Genomic DNA, 19,172 nt, shown 5'->3' with positions numbered 1-19,172 from the left:
AAACTCTCCCAATGCAAGTCAAGATCTAGTAAACTAATAAAATAAATATTAGAATTGATATTCTTTTAATATATAATGGATGAGTTGTTTTTGCTTACAATGAAAGCTAACCACAATCCAATTACAATCAATACTATTAAAACAGAAGGCCTTTTTTTGAGGTGCCCTTCTGTTTTAACAATATTTACATGCAACTGCCACTGGCTAATACAAAACCTATGATTTTATTTACATAATCATTTTAATTCAACAGGTCATTATCTTTTTAATACTTTTCTCTTTTTAGTTTAGTTAATTAACCATAGCTACGCATCTACTATGCCACATCTACTATGCGACGGTTTGAAAACTAAACATATCAAAGTTGTACCTTTTTTTTTCTTAAACCATCACAAGAATAGCTTAAACACACTGATTATCATTAGCAGAATATGTAACAATTTTTTGTATATTGAAATCTAGATCATCATGTTCACAAAAAAAAAAGAAGATCATCATGTTCCTTCCATCAACACTGACGCTTAAACATTTAAATTTGCTAGGTGTCTCCTCACAAATTTTGGATACTGCAAGCTTCAACATTAAAACTATACATTCGTCAATGTTTTAACCATTCATAACTTCCAATCAATATTTTACTTACGATCAATTGCAAACTTCAACCATACATGGTGCTCTATTCAATTTTATGAATATCTAACAATCGTGTTTATATATATATGGAAGCTTGCAATTTTAGATGTATAGCATGAAGCTACAAACGAACCCTAAACCCCAAAACCAGATTTTTTTTTTATTTATTAATTAATTTATTAAAATTGTGCAATGTAAATCATATGGATAACTATTGGGGTTAAAAGCCGGTATATAAAGATACTTGATATACTAAATACCCATAACGGGATTAACAACTGTGCAATATACTTGAACAGATTATTGTAGTTGCAAATCTTTCTTTCATAACAGATTTCCGGAGTTAATATACATAACAATAGTGAATATACTAAATCATAAATACCCAGCCAATCGTTATAGTTCCATATCTTCACCATATCAATTACATAAAATCAAAACAAGAAAGCGGGAACTTTGGTAACTTAAACATCCATTATAATAAACCCGAAAAACTAATTTTCCATAACTTGAATAAACTTGATGGTCAAGATATGAGATTTTCCTAAACTCACGGCCTATATTTTCTAACTAAATTGAATGCGAATAACCTAAACCCACGGCCCTCACGTTTCTTATATATAATGACCATGTAGCCTCAAAGCAAACACGCTGTTTTCTATACGTTTCTCATATAATGTCTTCCAAGCAAAAGATTTCGTACGTTGATGATATTAGGCCATGGAAAACGACATTGTTGATCCAAGCCAAAGTGGTACATACCTGGAAACCAACCATTACCGGGTAGGTGAGACTTTAGAAATCATATTTGCAGACAAAAAGAGAAATACTTGCATGTTTTACGTTTATCCTTCATGATTTGGATTTATTATCTTTCATGCCATCTCTGTATTAAACTGTCTTGAGTAAAACACTTATCTTCTAAGTGTATGGATACACATCTTGGGTCCTATTTCATGGTAATTCCTGAAATTTACAATATAAATCATATTAGAAACTTTATGTTTATATAAGTTTATAAATGACACTACTATATATATAACATATTAAGCTTTATGTTGATATAAAACTCTTACCTTCAGTCAGTTTCGATTTTTTCACTCTTTAGATGACAAAACTTGGTATTTTCTGAAGTTTACAATCTTTTTCATTTGTATTGATCTTTGTGGACTCCCCTTTAGAAAACCTAAAACAAAAACCAAAACAAAAGAGAGTATTAATAATAAGAAAACAGCGTTAGAAGAATTGATAATCAAAATAATAATTAGGTCTTTAGACCTCACGGTATATCATTGAGAATACCAATTCTCTTACTGCGTTTAAGAAGATCTGCTGAATACGCTTTGGTGCTGTATATGTTGTTAACCACTTCTTCCGTTGCTCATGATTGAAAAGAATATGGAATTCCACCATACAACGTTTGGGAACTATAATACAAAATACCATATTAGTATTGTAACATTTAATATATGCTGCAATCGTTAATAATGTGACTGATCGAGAACTTCAAGACAATAGACAAAGGAGAAAACTTATCTTTAGTGTTTGAGACTTCGTACTTGCTCCCTCTTTGTTGTATTTTATCCAACTACAGGACTTCCATGAAGAACATTTAAAACAAATTCATTAGAAAACGCATAATATAAGAAAATCAGAGAGAAAATATACTAAAAGCTCCAAAAGTACAGAAAGAATCTATGTTATAAGAGAACACTTATCTTTATAGTGTGAGACTTCAGTCATCCTCTGACTTTGCAGTATGAAACTCCTATAGAACAATACAGCAAAATAGCTCTTTTAGAAATCCAAAAATTATTTTGTGTCTACAGGTCAAAACTTCTACTAAGTCAAGCAAACAGTATTTTCAAGGACAAAACAAGAGACCTTATACTTTGACAATATTTCTATTAGTTTTGAGTCTTTTGACTAACAAAACAGAATAAAAAGTTCACCTTCTCTAGAGTCTTTATAGTACGATAATGTTGTTGCTAATTAAAAAAAAAAAGTCTTCTCATTTGTTTGTCCTATCTCAAAAGTACAACATATGAAAAGAAGGATAAAAACCAGAAAATTATTTTAAACCATAGCTATATCTAAAACTTACTTCTATTTTGTCGGATTATGTGAAAAGGTGAACTTCATCTGTAGTTAAACCTTGCTTTGAACGAATCTGGACAAATCGGTGATTTCATATAAATGTACTTTTGTACTATTTTGTTAACAACTTGGATATTCTTGCATGTCAAAATACATACAGAGTAAGAGTACAAACAAAAAAATTGAGACACTAGAAATCTTTAATCAAAGCAAAAACTTACCGATTGTGAAGAGAATGCATGTTTGAAAGATCTCTTTCTGGAAAAATTTGATCCTTTAACTTCTCAATCCTATTGTTTTTATTTCTTGAGTTTTTTCAGAATCATCGCTTTGGATGGAGAGATCTATCTGTCGGTTGTTCTTTTTTACAGACACTACTTTCTGATATTTTTCTTCTGGATAACTCCATGATTATTCAGACCACAAATTTTTTAAAAAAATATAGAAGGTGATTGGTAGTGTCTGTAGAAGCTGTAGAAAACCTTTTTAATTTTTAAAACCATCTTTTAAATCAATCATGGTTTTATTTAGAAGCTGTAAATAGACTTTTAATTTCTATAGCCATTTTTAAAAGCAATCATGTTTTTATTTTTAAAATTGATTCCAAAGCCAAAACATTAAAATAAGAAATATGTTAGTTTTAGAAAGCAAAATTTTCTAGAGCTTTTAATTAGTGCTTTGAAAAATTTTCTACACCAAAATAAATTAAAGTCAAAGTTTAAAATTTAAAGCCTAAATCTTATAGCAAAAAATAGAAAGCTACAGCTTCAACCAATCACACCCAATAACTTTAGACATTTTGACAAAAAAAAAACTCTACATTGACTATTTCTGGACCAACAAAGCAACAATATTGTCTGAAGCCCAGTTCGTGTTTTACAATTAAAATTAAACAAAGTCCAAATGTAAGTATAGATATTAAAGAAAAAGCCTATATACAATAATGAAAATAATGGCTGAGCTAATCTCATCTTTATTTAAATTGTATTGATATACTATATCATTTATTCTAAAATATTTATATAATTATGCATATAAGAACCGAATTAATACGAAAGTAAAATAAATGAGAACGCAAAGTAATATAATTTATTATATTTATTTTAAAATTATCAATATTATAAACTAAACATAAATTGTACTGAACTTAAAATTTTTAGTTGATTTCTAACATTTTTTCTAAACAAAACCGAAAACTAAAAAAAACGAAATGGAGTTTATAAAGAACTAAACAGTTATATATCTTTTTGAACCAAAAACTAACTCTCACAATCAAATCAGAACTAAATCAAAAACTAAAAAAATTACAAATTAGAACATATCCGAAAACCAAACGTCCATATCAAAACAACCAGAAATATTAACAAATATTTGACTGAAAAATATGTATACTAAAAAAATAAAATAACTTATAGACATCTAAACTCAAATGTTAAAATTCTAATAAAAATGTTGTAGCTATAAAACCAAAATAATTAATCTGAATATGAAGGATGAACCTCAAAATATTAATTATTCTTAGTTTAAAGTTGTAAAATATTCTAAAAATACTACTTATAACCGAAACACCCAAAAATAGATTACTCTACTACTGATCATCCGAGATATTCAAAATTGTCTTAATTTTCCGAAATAACTGAATCACCCAAAAAAATTGTTTAAAATATTTAAATTTATCCGAGTTATCTGATATTGTATCTAACAAAATCCAAAATGTAACTTTTTTATCCAAATTATTCAAAATTATCCAAATATGGAAACGAAAAAACTGAATTGAACTCTATTTTATCAGGTTCCTAAGGTTATTATCCGAATCAAACCAAAAACCAAAATAATCCAACATAAACTAAAATCATGTTCATAAATAACCAAACGGTTCCTATATATTTTGGACTGTATAAACAAAATCACAATCGAATTGGCACAAATAAAAAACAGAAACTGAACCTAAAATCCAACGCCTGTGACTTAACATATTAGTGAACTGACGGATTAGTTGAATTTTCAATAAAAGATAATCCCGCGCTTTCAAGGCGCGGGTCAAAATCTAGTATTACGATATTATTATATGGCAATTAAAGAGATATGACCCAAACTAAATACTACTATAAATACGAAGTGCAAAGGAGACTAGATGCTCAAAATCCAAACGAGATTCAAAAATTTGAAATCAAATATCATAGACAGTTAGATCGAGATGGATATTATATTAATCTTTCTCTCCTTAACAACCGTCTTAGCCTTTATGTTCCTAAAATCGTTTCTCAGACAGACCACCACGACCAAATTTAATCCACCACCATCTCCGTGGCGGCTTCCGGTGATCGGGAACCTTCACCAGCTAAGTCTCCACCCTCACCGCGCCCTCTGTTCACTCAGCCACCGCTATGGGCCACTCATGATCCTGTACTTCGGTCGTGTCCCCACCCTTGTAGTCTCCTCAGCCGATACAGCCCTAGACGCCCTGAAAACACACGATCTAAAGTTCTCCAACCGCCCGGTAACAAAAATGGTCGATAAACTTCTTAATAGTGGGAGAGATTTGGCATTTGCCCCTTATGGAGAATATTGGAGGCAGGTTAAGGTAAGTTTTTCGTCGTTTAAATATAAATCTAAGTTTTGTACATCCATGCAACGAGATGATTATGTGACTTCTCTCTAATGTTTTTTTCTTTCTATTTTGTTATAAAATTTGGATGACTAGATCTTCACTATATCTTAAAATCATAAGCTAAATATTTTTTTTTTTATTGGGGGTGCATGCAGAGTCTCTGCGCTTTGAATCTCTTTAGCAAGAAAACGATTCAGTCCTTTGGGTATATAAGAGAAGAAGAGATCACTTTGATGATGGACAAGCTGGCAAAAGCGAGTTCTTCCTCTTCAACGGTAAACCTAAGCGCACTCCTCACCACCCTTACAAACGATGTAATAACTAGAGTTGTATTGGGAAGAAAATATAGTGGCGAGGAAGGTGGAAATAATTCCAATAACATAGTGAGGAGATTCAATGAACTTTTGGGTACTTACCCTCTCGGTGAATTCGTTCCTAGTTTGGCATGGATAGATTGGATCCAAGGTCTGGATAAGAAAGTGGAGAAAGTCAATAAAGAGATTGATGTTTTTCTTGAAAAAGTTGTGCAAGAACATGAAGACGCAGACCAAGACATGTCAGCTTTTGTTGATATATTGCTATCTACTCAAAAAGATAAGACAACACCATTTGAGCTTGACAGAGCCGGTTTAAAAATTCTCCTCGTGGTATAATAAAGTCTATTTTAATATTTTTCAAGAAAATTTTATTGATTATCACTAAACAAAGTAACTAAACTTGTTTTATTGATATCTCCAGGAATTGTTGTTTGCGGGATCAGCAACAACTTTCACACTGATGGAATGGACTATGACGGAGCTATTGAGACATCCAGAGTGTATGAAGAAACTCCGAGATGAGATTCTTTCTGTTTCGAAGCATAATTTATATGTGTCTGAGAAAGAAGTTGAGAAAATGAACTATTTAAATATGGTGATCAAGGAGGTGCTTAGGTTACATCCCTCCGGTCCACTAATTCCCCGACTAGTTAGTGACGATGTCAAAGTAAATGGATATGACATAGCTGCAGGAACAAGGGTAAAGTCTTTGCATATTACAAAACAAAATTCTAAACGGTAAAGTTGGTTTCTAAGCTTTTTTTTCTAAGAATATATACTTTGCAAAACATGTACAGGTTCTAATCAATTTATATGCAATCCAACGAGACACTGCCACTTGGGGACCAGATGCAGAAAAATTTAGGCCAGAGAGGCATTTTGATTCTCCTTTGGATTTTGAAGGACAAAACTTCAAGTATTTTCCATTTGGATCAGGGAGAAGACGTTGCCCTGGGGATGGTTTAGCATTACCCTTGGTCGAGCTCACATTGGCCAACCTTGTGAAGAGGTTCAACTTAAGATTCGAAGGAGGGCCAAAGGGGGATAATAAGCCTGATCTTCTTGAAGCAACTGGTCTCGATGTTTGTCGCAAGTTCCCTCTTATTGTCTCTCCATTTTCTGCTACAATATCCTTGTAAGAGTTCTCCATATAAGAGCATATATGTTGCCAACTTAAAATAGTCCATTGTATGTCCTTCTTATCTTTTGTTTAAACCGTGATGTTATACCGTGTGCCATATTGAATAAGACAAGACTCATGTTTTCTCTGTCTTCCGTTTATATTCAACACTATGTAGTTTTTATAATTCTGGTTTTATTAAATAATGAATTCAAAGAGCTTGCACAAACGTACTTCCCAAAAAAAACGTACTTCCACATGCAAAAGCCGGAGCACGCGTTAAAGCAATATTATTGGGGATTTCTTGCTCCTAGATTCTTAAAATACATGTATGTATATGTATATATTATATATGTATATGTAATTGCGGGGTTCTAAGCTTTACGGTAAGAAACTTTCGGTTGGGTTTCCCATAAAGTTTAGAAACTTGCAATTATATACGCATATATAATATATATATACATACATGTATTTTAAAAACCTAAGAGCAAGAAACCCCCAATAATGTTGCTCTAGAGACTACAAAATGACAAAAGCCGGAGCACGCGTTAGAATTTAACCTTAACATTTTCCTAATATTTACATTCAAATGCCATTAACCTTAAATGAATTAAATGCTATCTTTTTAATATAACTTTACCTATTCTCTTAAATTTAAGCCACTACAAGAAAACGAAACTTTAACGGAAAAAAAGTCCTCGTAAGTTTATGTCCTATTTACGAGTACTTTACGAGGAAAAAATAAATCATCGTAAATTAACGACAATAAAATTTCGTCTATAACCGACACAACGTAACGTGGTTTTAACGAGGAAACAAGGATTCATCGTAATGTAGACGTACCTGTAATGAGAACTTTACGACGAAATATTTTACGTCTATTTAGTGTTGATATCTCGAGTGCACCGACTTTTTAGTTTTAAACATGTTTTTTGTTTCGGCTAGCTAACTATATTTCCTCGTAAATTCCTAGTAAATTTTCACTTACCAATTTTGAAAATTTCCTATAAGTATGGCATTTGTGTTTCATTTGAAACACACCAAAAAGAAAAAAACTAAAAACGCGAAAGAAAAAATATTACGGGTGATGGGAATATATTCGAGTTGCAGAAGTGAATGTATATGCACAGAGATACTAACATGAGAGTGCCGAAAGAATATCTCGAAGGGCTGGAAACATTTATGCATCAAGCAGATTCTACACCAGTCGCCCAGAAAAGCGGTAAGATGTTATGTCCTTGTCGAACAACAATTCAAAATTGGCAACTCGTAAAAATGTATGGAAACATTTTATAAATAGAGGTTTCATGCCACATTACTATATATGGTTTCAACATGGAGAATGTTATAACTATGGGAATGAAGCTAATAGTAGTAATAGAAATTTTCAGGATGAACCGGTTGATCATTTGCCTAATGAACATAGTTACCATCAGGAAGAGCAGATGGTAGATTATGATAGGGTTCATGATATAGTAGCAAATGCATTTGTAGCTCATGATGAAGTTGAAGAACCTAACATAGATGCAAAAAAGTTTTATGAAATGTTAGATGCTGTGAATCATCCAATTTACAGTGATTGTAGAGAAGGTCTCTCTAAATTGTTGTTGGATGTTAGAATGATGAATATTAAAACTGATCACAATCTACCTGAAATTTGCATGGATGCATGAGAAGACTTGTTTAAAGAGTATTTGCCGGAAGACAATGTGTCTGCTGATTCTTATTACGAGATTCAAAAACTCGTTTATAGTCTTGGGTTGCCTTCGGAGATGATAGACGTTTGCATCGACAATTGGTTTATAGTCTTGGGTTGCCTTCGGAGATGATAGACGTTTGCATCGACAATTGCATGATCTATTGGGGAGATAATGAGAAGTTAGAAGAATGTCGATTCTGCAAAAAGTCACGATTCAAACCACAAGGACGATGGCGTAATAGGGTACCGTACCAAAAGATGTGGTACCTACCAATTACAGACAGATTGAAAAGATTGTATCAATCTGAGCAGACTGCTGGAGAGATAAGATGACATGCCGAACATACTCAGACGAATGACTGCTGGAGGGATAAGATGGCATGCCGAACATACTCAGACGAATGGTGAGATGACTCATCCAGAGAAACAAAAAAACAAGGATCAGACAATTAATGGCTTGACTTTTTGATGGGGATCCATTGCTGGTGTTGATAGGCAACTCTCTCTCTCTCTCTCTCTCTCTCTCTCTCTCTCTTCTCTCTCTCTCTCTCTCTCTCTCTCTCTCTCTCTCTCTCTCTCTCTCTCTCTCTCTCTCTCTCTCTCTCTCTCTCTCTCTCTCTCTCTCACACACACACACACACACACACACAGTTACAGCAGCGAAGCTAGCATATAGGAGCCCAACATCAATGGCGGCCAACAATTTTGCTACGAAGCTAAGCAGAAACACGAACAGAATTACAACTCCCTTTTCACTTGCTTCATCGCCAAGTTCACATCTTTCTTCGGCCTCAAGCAAACCTACCTCCTCTGTCCGAAGCTAGATCCTATCTTCCACCACCGAAACCCAGAAAACAAACTCACTTACAGAGAGCTGCTATGTCCAAACCACATGGCGGAGCTACCGAGTCTCGGATTTTGCAAAAAGCACATGAAGTTATTATCCGAATTAGAATTAGAAACTGAAATTTTATTCATGAATCAACAAACTTCTTAGTGAGATGAGAGGAAAAAAACTGGGAAATTAGAGAAAAAAAAAGAAAAAAAGAATTCAGAAATAGAGAAGATACGGGAAGGAAGAAGACGAGAAGACGAGTCGGGTCCTGAGTTCTTTGTTTTTCAAAATAATAAAATATTTTAAGATATTATTAAAAAATATGGGAAAGATATTGGGTAGATATATTAAAAGGGATAATTGGTAGATTTTCTAACGATTTTTTTTCTTAAAACATTTTTTAAACAATATATTAAAATATTAAGATTGGGCAATTTAGTAATGTAATATATATATATATATAAGTGTATTTTTCAAAAACTTAAATAAGGGTGTAGTTTTGAAATTATATTCTTATTTAAATGCATTTCTCTAAATTTTCTCATTATATAAACTATTAATCTTACAATGGAATTTTTTTTCAGTAACTTAAAAATTTTGCTATAAAAGATACAAATGTTCAAAAAACCATATAAGTAGAAATCATCATTTAATAGACATTAATTTTAAAAATACACTATGTTAATATTATTTAAATTTAATTATATATCCTATCAAATAGAAAAAATATTGTTTGAATTAATAAAATTGATTTATATGTTCGCACCAGTTTAATTATATATGTAATAGTTACTAAATTTTAATTATTAAATATATATTTATTATTTCATAATATATAAAAAATATACTAGATAAAATAATTTACTGTATATATGTCATGCTCATCCCGCGCAATGCGCAGATCTTAATCCAGTTAGAGCTTAATTATGTCGAAACTAAAGGGGTGGGGATTTATTATGCCGAAAACCCCAAATTGTTATTTCAAATCAAAGAAAAAATAAGAGATTATCAAATGGGCTTGCAATGGTCACAATTGAAAATAATACAACAAATCATATTAGTTTCTCTTACTATGTTTAATTAGGCGAAGGAACTTGTTAGAGGGCTTACGAAGCATTTTAATGTTATCAATGTAAACTGAAAACACATGATCTGCTGTCCTTAAACTATCATAACTTGTCAGTGAAAGGAACTTGTTGAAGTTATTAAATACAAACTTACAAAATCTCTAGTTCTAACTATTTAGCAGTAAAGAAATATAAAGAATAAAAAAGAAATGAATGAAAAGGAACCAAAAAAAGAGGAAAATCTATTTCTCTTCTAATTTGATAAGGAATAATTGTGTAGTCTATTATTTCTTAAATTTTAAAGAATGTTAAAGAACCATAAAGAACCAATATTCCTTGTAAATGGTGTAAATTATAAGGAATGATAAGGAATTCACTATTCCCACTCATTCTCTAGATCACCATTTAGAGCCTCTATAGAATCTTATTCCTCAGTAATCCCATGTTATGATATGATCTATAGAACTGTTGCATTCAAAGTTATAGTTCTAGTTTGTAAAAGTGGTGACATATGTTCTATTGATGTAGAAACCCTTGAAAATCACATTCATATTAGTGACTCAAAACATATTCTTCAGATGTTCTATTTTTATTGCAAGGGCGAAATGATCATTTGACTATAAGCCTTACAATGTCCTTAAAGCAAAATATGCAAGTTTTTGTGTCATTTGTAAATTTCGTCTATGACAATGGTGTAGGTGAGAATATGAAGATGGGCCACAACGTCCAAGTCCAGAAGATATATGATCCAAAAGAAATTCAGCTATTGTCTAAACGGTCATCTTGTTCAAAATACAGAGGAGCAAAAGCAGAGTGTACGGGACGAGTGAAGACAAGAGAAAGCAACCAGTTCTATCCTCTCCAACATATTGAAGCTGTGTGATTTACTTTACAGCTGTGTCTATTAGCTGTAAAAATAAGAGTTCTAGAGTATTCTTATCATTGTATATAAGCTTGCTTGTAAACTGTAATTGAACTTAAGTTGAAAGTTCATATTTTTCACAGAAACTTCTTGTGTTCTTATCTTCTTCATATGGTATCAGAACCATTGTGAACCTTAACAGGTGACATCAATGGCGGATAACCTAAATCCTTATCATTTTCCTAGTAATGTCCATATTCTGAGTTCGGTCACATTGAAGCTCAATGATGGGAACTAGCTCTTAAGGAAGATCCAGTTCGAATCTCTTCTCTCAAGTCAGAAGCTTGTGGGCTTTTTTAATGGTTCCATTGCGGCTCCTCAACAAACGAGGACGGTGATGCAAGGAAACGTTCAGCTGGAGGAACCCAATCCTCAATACGAAGCATGGTTCTGTTCCAACCAGCTCGTGCGATCGTGGATCTTTGGTACGCTTTCCGAAGAGGTGTTGGGAACGGTTCATACTCGTACCACATCTCGCGAGTGAGAACTTTAACAAAAGTTCTCTTGCAAGAGAGTTCTCTTTGCGCAGAAGCCTTTCAACTATTAACCAAAAAGGACAAGACTTTGGCGACCTATTGCAGAGATTTCAAAGCCATTTGCGATTCCCTGACTGCTATTGGTAATCCTATTGAGGAGTTAATGAAAATATTTGGCTTCTCAATGGTTTTACAGGAGAATATGATCCTATAGCAATGGTGATTCAAAGCTCCTTGACCAAGATTCCTTCAGCAACATTCAACGATGTTATCTCTGAGGGTTTGACTATAAACTCCAGACGTATGAAGAACAAGCTCAGGTCACTCCGCACCTGGCTTTCAACACTTAACCTAAGCAGTCCCAACAAGAGTACATGAACACAGCTCCGATGTGCAACCCCAACTACAGAGGCAGAGGACGTACAGGGTTTACTCGAGGTAGAGGAGGCTACTCAACTAGAGGTCGTGGATTCACTCAGCACCAATCTGGTTCAGGAAGTTCAGCAGAGAGACCAGTTTTTGAAATATGTGGAAGAACCAGCCACACGGCTTTAAAATGTTATAACTGCTTTGACAATAACTATCAAGGTGCAGCTGCTTATGCATCTCTCCGTGTGGCTGATGAGAATGGTCAGGAATGGTATCCAGATTTCGGGGCTTCTGCACATGTTACTTCATCCACAACAAATCTGCAAGAAGCTCACCCGTATGAAGGAAGTGATGTAGTTATGGTAGGGGATGGAGCATTCTTACCTACCACACATGTTGGGTTTACAGCTATCTATCTCTTCAGCTTCAGGTACTCTATCTCTTATTGATGTGTTGGTATGTCCTATTATTAAGAAATCCTTGTTGTATGTCTCAAAACTGTGTGATGATCAAAACTGTGGGGTGTTCTTTGATGCTAATGATATCTATGTTATTGATCTGGATAAGCTGACAGTGGTAGCCAAGGGACCAAGAAGTAATGGTCTTTATCGATTGGAGAACAGAGGATTTGAAGTAAACTTCTCAGATAGGCAGGTTGTGGCGTCTGAAGCAGTGTGGCACTATCGTCTAGGTCATTCAAATCCGAAGATTCTTCAACAATTCAGTAGCAGTAAGGAGATTATGATGAATAAGAGCAGAACAACCCCCCTTTGTGGGCCTTGCCAGATGTGGAAGAGTAGTATATTACAATTTTTTCTCCAGTTTCAAATGTATCTCAGTCTTTAGAGAGGGTTCACTGTGATCTGTGGGGTCCTTCTCGAGTTGTATCCAATCAAGGATTTCAATATTATGCAGAGTTTATAGATGAATATTTAAGATTCACTTGGCTTTATCCTATGAAACACAAATCTCTGGGCTCTCATAAATATTTCTTGGGTATTGAGATAGAATCTCACTCTGGAGGTCTTTTTCTACATCAAAAATCCTATGTCGAAGATATTCTACATCAAGCGGCTATGAGTGATTGCAATCCTATGCCAACACCTCTTCCTCAATGAATCGAGCAGCTTGATCCAACACCTTTCGCTGAGCCAACATACTTTTGAAGTCTAGCTGGTAAGCTCCAATACCTTACTATAACCAGACCAGACATTCAGTATGCGGTTAATTATGTGTGTCAGAGGATGCATCTACCTACTATATCTGATTTTGGTCTTCTTAAAAGGATTTTGAGATACTTAAAAGGGGTAATGGAGTTGGGTTTGCATATTAAGAGAGATATTTCACTCTGTCAGTCTATTGTGACTTAGACTGGGTGGGTTGCACTGAAACAAGGATGTCTACGACTGATTTTTGTACTCTTCTTGGTCCTAACTTAATCTCATGGTTGGCAAAAAGTCAACCTACAGTTTCTAAGTCATCAACAAAAGCTGAATACCGTGCACTAGGAGCCACATCAGAAGAGATTTCCTGGATTTCATTACTGCTTAGAGACCTGGGAATCTCTCAACCTCATGCCACACTTCTCCGATATGATAATCTATCAGCCGTCTATTTGAGTGCAAACCTAGCACTACACAAGAGGTCTAAACATTTTGATATATATTATCATTATATCCGAAAACAGATAGCTCTTGATCTGATTGAGACTAAGCACATTCCAGCTTCACAACAAACCATAGACATTTTTACCAAACCTTTACCAAGAAAGGCTTTTGTGGAGTTAAGGTGCAATTTGGTGTTGATCAACCCCCACCCAAGTTTGAGGGGGAATGTAGGTGAGAATACGAAGATGGGCCACGACGTTCAAGCCCAGAAGACATATCACCCAAAAAAAATTCAGCTACTGTCCAAACGGTCATCTTGTTTAAAATACAGAGGAATAAAAGCAGAGTATACAGAAAAAGTGGAGACAAGAAAAAGCAACCAGTTCTATCCTCTCCAAGCTATTGAAGCTGTGTGATTTTCTTTACAACTGTTTCTATTAGCTGTAAAGATAAAAGGTCTAGAGTATTCTTATTATTGTATATAAGCTCGCTTGTAAACCCTAATTGAAGTTAAAGTTGAAAGTTGATATTTTCTTACGTAAACTTTTTGTGTTTTATCTTTTTCATAAATGGAATGCCAGTTCGGCAATTCCTAATGAGATTAGTTCACATTCAAGGCCAGAGAGTCCTTTATATGTTCCTCATGATCAATCGCGGAATCAAAGAAGGATAAAGTGGAGCTGAAGCAATGATGAGACGAAGCGGAATCAATGGAGATCAAAAAGTCTCTGATACCATATTAGATGTGATGAAGGTGATGAATCGAGAAGATAGTTTGTTATGAAAGTGTCAAAAATGTATTATTCAGCTCAAACTGTCACTGTACACTTACAATCATATATATATACAGCTGGTTAAGCAAAAGGAAACTTAAACCAACTTAAACCAGATTCTAATAACCGGTTATAACTTTAATAGTTCCAAATCTCCACTAAATAAAAGACATTATTTTGTTGTAAAAAAAAAGACATTAATTTCTTTTTTACTTGTACTAATATAGCTATTAATTTAATTTATTGTTTTGCTTTGCCGTTTACGATATCATTTATGCGAGGTATGAATCAGATTTAATGAGATACGGTACTGGTAGAACGAATACAACTAATTATTTGACTAATTCAATGTGTACGGACTACTTGCGATATATATAACTTGAAATACAGTACAACTAATTATTTTCATCATGGTATCTGATTTTCCTGTATAATAATAAGCACATTTAAGAGATTTTGTCAACTTCAACAACTTATTCAAACGCGAATTGTCTGGAAGAACCCGTCGTTGTTTTCCAAAGCTAAACATTTAGGCCATCTTCAATGGGTAAAAACTCGAATCTCATTTGAGTTTCTTAACATAAGTTTTAATATTAAAAAAGAACCAATGAAAGAGTAACAAATATTAGAAGAATTTCACAAAAACTCTCTTGAAACTTTTAAAGAAGAAACTTATCTCTTCTTTCCACGGAAACAAATACTTTAGATTATACTTCAATAAGACCGAGACATAAAAGATAAGTATAGTTAACATTTTGGGTCACTTACTGAAATGGCATAGTTCTTAAATCTTTCAAATATATGATTACAAGTTTTAAGTTCTAAGAGATTTCAGATTTCTACTGAAAAGCAAAAAAAAAAAAAGTTACGAAATATCAAATTTATACACACTTTTTTGGTTTAATTTTTATACACACTTGAGACATGCATGCATAATTTACATGACAATAGTAATATAAAATGGTGTTTCAGACTTGTGTTTACTATATGTGGAAGGAGAGGAATGAGCACATACACCAGACAGGCTTTCGTACGGTGGACCAAGCTATTGAGATTGTTGATAAAGCCATACGGAACAGGATCAGCTCTCTTCGATATAGGGCGGATCATAGGATTTTCATAAAGTATTGCTTCTTTCTATAGCCTCATCATGTAGTTTTCACATTCTTTTGTAAATACCTATTATTTTATTCCTACCAAAAAATTTCACATTTCATTAAAAAAAAAGTAATACAAAACTAGTTTGAATTTCAGTTCAACAGCTGTGATTACTAAAAACTATTAAATCATGTGGTCATATATTAACAGTCCCATTCGACTGACCACAAACTATAACTAGAACCGGTCCTGAGAATTTGGAGATCCTAAACCATTTAGTAAAAGATTTCAAAAGCTTGGAGGCCTAAATTTTTTTGTTTATAAATTCAGGGCCTATTTACATAAAAACATTTCAAACATCCTTTCTCATATATTTCAATGTGGGGGCACTCAAGCCAACCGTGTTTTGATTATTCCAAATATAATAACTTTTTAGTAATATATATCTCATGCTAAAATCCATGAATGCAGAACGACGTTTATATAAAAATAAATAAAAGTTTCTTAAAAGTATATATAAAATACAAGTTACGATCATGAGAAAGTATTTCACACGGATTCTGCTTCACCCTTTTTCACATGGCTCATCAATCGCGAGTCTCACGTTCTGGACTTGTGTATTTTCTCGTCTACCACACACATACATGCAAAATATCAAATTTGAATCCAGATTATGACACGATCGTCTCCCATCTACAGTTCGGGTTGTGCAGTGAAATATTGTTTTTGAGTTATTAGTTAAGTGACTCCAAAGGATGAGTTGTCTAAAAACGGTCTTTTAGTATATTCTGATATCCAACGAAGTAGGCAAGGAATCTATCTAACCGAATCTGATTATTGAAGATTTTCGATTGGTGATTAAGCTGTGATGGCTGTTGAGGCTTTAGCTTAATTATAAAGTCTTTAAAGTCAATTTATTTCCAATCAGGTTTTAGACTCTTTAAAGTCTGTAAACTGCTTAGCTGATGGTTTGGCTAACCTTGTTTTTTCTCTTCCATTTGGATTTGTAGCTTTGATGAGGTACCGATTGAGGTTGCTGTTTTATTACAAGAGGATGTTGTTAGACCTCTCCGACTACGACTAGTTCTTGTAAACTGAAGTCTGTTTTCTTTTGAATAAATTTTGGGAGTTTTCTCCCAATTTTTACCGAAAAAAAAAATTCCTTACAGCCAAAATAACTGATTTTACTCTTGTTTGTTTTTCTTAAAGCCACAATTTGATGTTTTTAATATTTCTAAAACCATATTAAAAAATTTAACAGTAACAGTTTTAACAGCCACATTAAATTCAAAAGCCTTGCAGTAAAAGTCTTCAAAGTCTCAAACAATCGGAGCCTGGCCATCGAGTTTCCACTATTCCTTTTCTCCCGAATTAGCCTATACATATCTTCAAAACGTACCGTAATAAACCGATAATTCTACATCACGTTATGTATTATTCCCATGAATTTTTACATTACCATACTTTTTAGTTCTACAAACCAAAAACAAAAGAGAAAACTGTACACAGAGACAAATTATATGTAATTATACTTTCCAACATAAATTCCACTTAAATTCAACCAATAAGAGCATGCAAAGAACGGGAAAATGAATGTTCTTGAGTGATGGGTAGTTACGGTGTTAAACTGTCAAAAAAAAAGCAGTTAAAGAGTTCTTCCCGTACAATGTCTTAAAAAGCGAGTCCCATTATAACCTCTCAAAACCAAACACACGCATCCATTACACGATCTCTTCTTCTCTGACGTATAATGGTAGTCTGAGCAAAGATTTTCAGAAAATATAATGGGGAAAACAAGCAAGTGGATTCGAAATTTCTTAACGGGAAAGAAAGAGAGATCAAAGGAAAAGATTATCCAGAGTGAGTGTGGTGGATTCACTTCACCGGTTCCAGGCATTCCTAAAGAGAAACGTCGATGGAGTTTTAGACGTTCTTCCGCCGCTAGACCACCAGCTTGTGCTTCTACCCTCAAAGTTTCATCTCCACCGGCTCAACCGTCACTGCCTCCACCGCCACAACCATTTGAGGTCGCAAACGTGGACACTGAACATGATGAGAACAAGGGCGCGGAGATTGCAATGGCTGTTGAAGAATTTGCAGCAGTGAAGATTCAGGCCTACTATCGTTCCCATTTGGTGAACACTGAAAAAAACTAAACTCCAAAATATATTTTTTCTCCTTTTTTTTTTAACGAATCAGTTTTAAACTTTTTTGGGGGCAGGCGAGGAAAGCATTAAGAGCCTTAAAAGGGTTAGTGAAATTGCAAGCACTTGTGAGAGGTCATTTAGTGAGGAAACAAGCAACAGCTACACTTAGATGCATGCAAGCGTTGATTACACTTCAGGCTAAAGCTCGAGAACAGAGGATTCGTATGATAGGGAATTCAACACCAAAATCCACAAATCAAAGAACACCGATTCATTACAACGTAATGGATCTAACCCAGATCTCAAAATTCAATCTTGACAACACCCAGATCCTAAAGTTTCCAACTTTGACTCCTCTGTTTTTGTTATTGCAGGAGAATGACAAGAACATCGAGACTGTGGAAATGGAGATTCAGTCCAGATTTTACTCTCCGGCGCCTTCAATAACCGATATGAGTCCTCGCCATTTCGAGGATTGTAACTCGTTCAACAGAGCTCAACGCAGTCCTCAGTGTTTCGGATTCAAAGAGTATTACAATGGAGATACTCTGTCTTCTTACGGCTATCCTCTCTTCCCAAATTACATGGCTAATACTCAGTCTTCTAAAGCCAAGGCTCGGTCTCAGAGTGCGCCGAAGCAGAGACCTTACGAGATGTACGAGAAGCATACGAGCGCGAGGAGAAAATCTTCCGTGGAAGCACCGAGGAACGGTGTACTTAAGGCCGTACGGGTGCATAGAGCTTCATCTCAATTAGGAAAGGAAAGTCATTATGAGTATTATCCGTGGATAGCGACTAAGCTCGACAGATCAAACATTTCGCTTATGGAGAGTGAGTGCGGATCTACCAGCACAGTTATGACCAATACCAACTACGGTAGACATGTTGATGTGAGTCCCGAATACTACTTGTTTCCCAAGAAAACATTATTTGAGATTAGATTTGCTACAAATAATTATTTTATTTTTTTCCTTGTTCTTGGTTATGTGGTTGTTGCAGGTTCAGGGGAACGTGCAACAAGTGTGATTTAGAAATTCTTAACTGATCTGAGATATTACTGGAAAAAACATAGACCAGTCTAGACACTATATGTAGACTGAAGAATGGTTCAAGGAAGAACAAAACCTCTATATGTAGTAGAAGAGATATCACGTCTTAAATCTTGATTCTTGCTTTTCATCTTTTACAATTCTCATTGACGTTTTGATATTTTTGGATAATTTGTTTGTGTTAGTCAAATCCATGTTCCTAAGAAAAATAAAAAAAATCTACTAGTGTGGTGCTGAAACGAGAGGCAGCACCAAGGGGTTGGTATATCTGTCATTTATTCGATTTCACTAGGTCGAAAACTAGATAGTAAAGAAGAAGAAAAAAAAAAAAAGAATTTAACAATTCTAATAA

The 19,172-nt window shown here is 34.1% G+C and overlaps 2 protein-coding genes, 1 long non-coding RNA gene and 1 other non-coding gene across 11 annotated transcripts; 3 read left to right on the top strand and 1 right to left on the bottom strand.

The window, feature by feature from the left end:
- Positions 1 to 356: 356 nt before the first annotated feature.
- Positions 357 to 4,616, bottom strand: LOC103871732. Of its 6 annotated transcripts, XR_633569.3 has the most exons (7): positions 2,952 to 4,616; positions 2,738 to 2,803; positions 1,948 to 2,401; positions 1,710 to 1,819; positions 1,477 to 1,599; positions 1,337 to 1,395; positions 357 to 573 (listed from the first exon to the last, which is right to left on the bottom strand). It is a non-coding gene; the product is annotated as an uncharacterized LOC103871732 (long non-coding RNA). The 6 variants fall into 6 exon arrangements; XR_004448245.1 differs by having other exon boundaries at positions 1,948 to 2,803; XR_001957647.2 differs by lacking the exon at positions 2,738 to 2,803.
- Positions 4,617 to 4,864: 248 nt separating this feature from the next.
- Positions 4,865 to 6,926, top strand: LOC103871722 (cytochrome P450 71A16). The gene is made up of 4 exons (XM_009150002.3): positions 4,865 to 5,314; positions 5,497 to 5,988; positions 6,080 to 6,358; positions 6,456 to 6,926. The coding sequence occupies exons 1-4, from the start codon at positions 4,928 to 4,930 to the stop codon at positions 6,795 to 6,797; spliced, it is 1,500 nt and encodes a 499-aa protein (XP_009148250.1). The 5' UTR covers positions 4,865 to 4,927; the 3' UTR covers positions 6,798 to 6,926.
- Positions 6,927 to 7,065: 139 nt separating this feature from the next.
- MIR9555B (microRNA MIR9555b) lies at positions 7,066 to 7,278 on the top strand. The gene has a single exon (NR_128620.1). It is a non-coding gene; the product is annotated as a microRNA MIR9555b (primary transcript).
- LOC103871707 lies at positions 7,173 to 19,172 on the top strand. 3 transcript variants are annotated; one of them, XM_033272325.1, is made up of 4 exons: positions 7,173 to 12,576; positions 12,714 to 17,759; positions 17,846 to 18,052; positions 18,146 to 19,172. In XM_033272325.1, the coding sequence occupies exons 2-4, from the start codon at positions 17,409 to 17,411 to the stop codon at positions 18,800 to 18,802; spliced, it is 1,215 nt and encodes a 404-aa protein (XP_033128216.1). In that variant the 5' UTR covers positions 7,173 to 12,576; positions 12,714 to 17,408; the 3' UTR covers positions 18,803 to 19,172. The 3 variants fall into 3 exon arrangements, with proteins under 3 accessions (XP_033128216.1, XP_033128220.1, XP_033128215.1); XM_033272329.1 differs by having other exon boundaries at positions 17,846 to 18,661; positions 18,771 to 19,172; XM_033272324.1 differs by having other exon boundaries at positions 17,846 to 19,172.

Source organism: Brassica rapa, chromosome A01 (assembly GCF_000309985.2).
Source record: "Brassica rapa cultivar Chiifu-401-42 chromosome A01, CAAS_Brap_v3.01, whole genome shotgun sequence".
NCBI lineage: Eukaryota > Viridiplantae > Streptophyta > Magnoliopsida > Brassicales > Brassicaceae > Brassica > Brassica rapa.
This window is presented reverse-complemented; position numbering and strand designations above follow the sequence as displayed.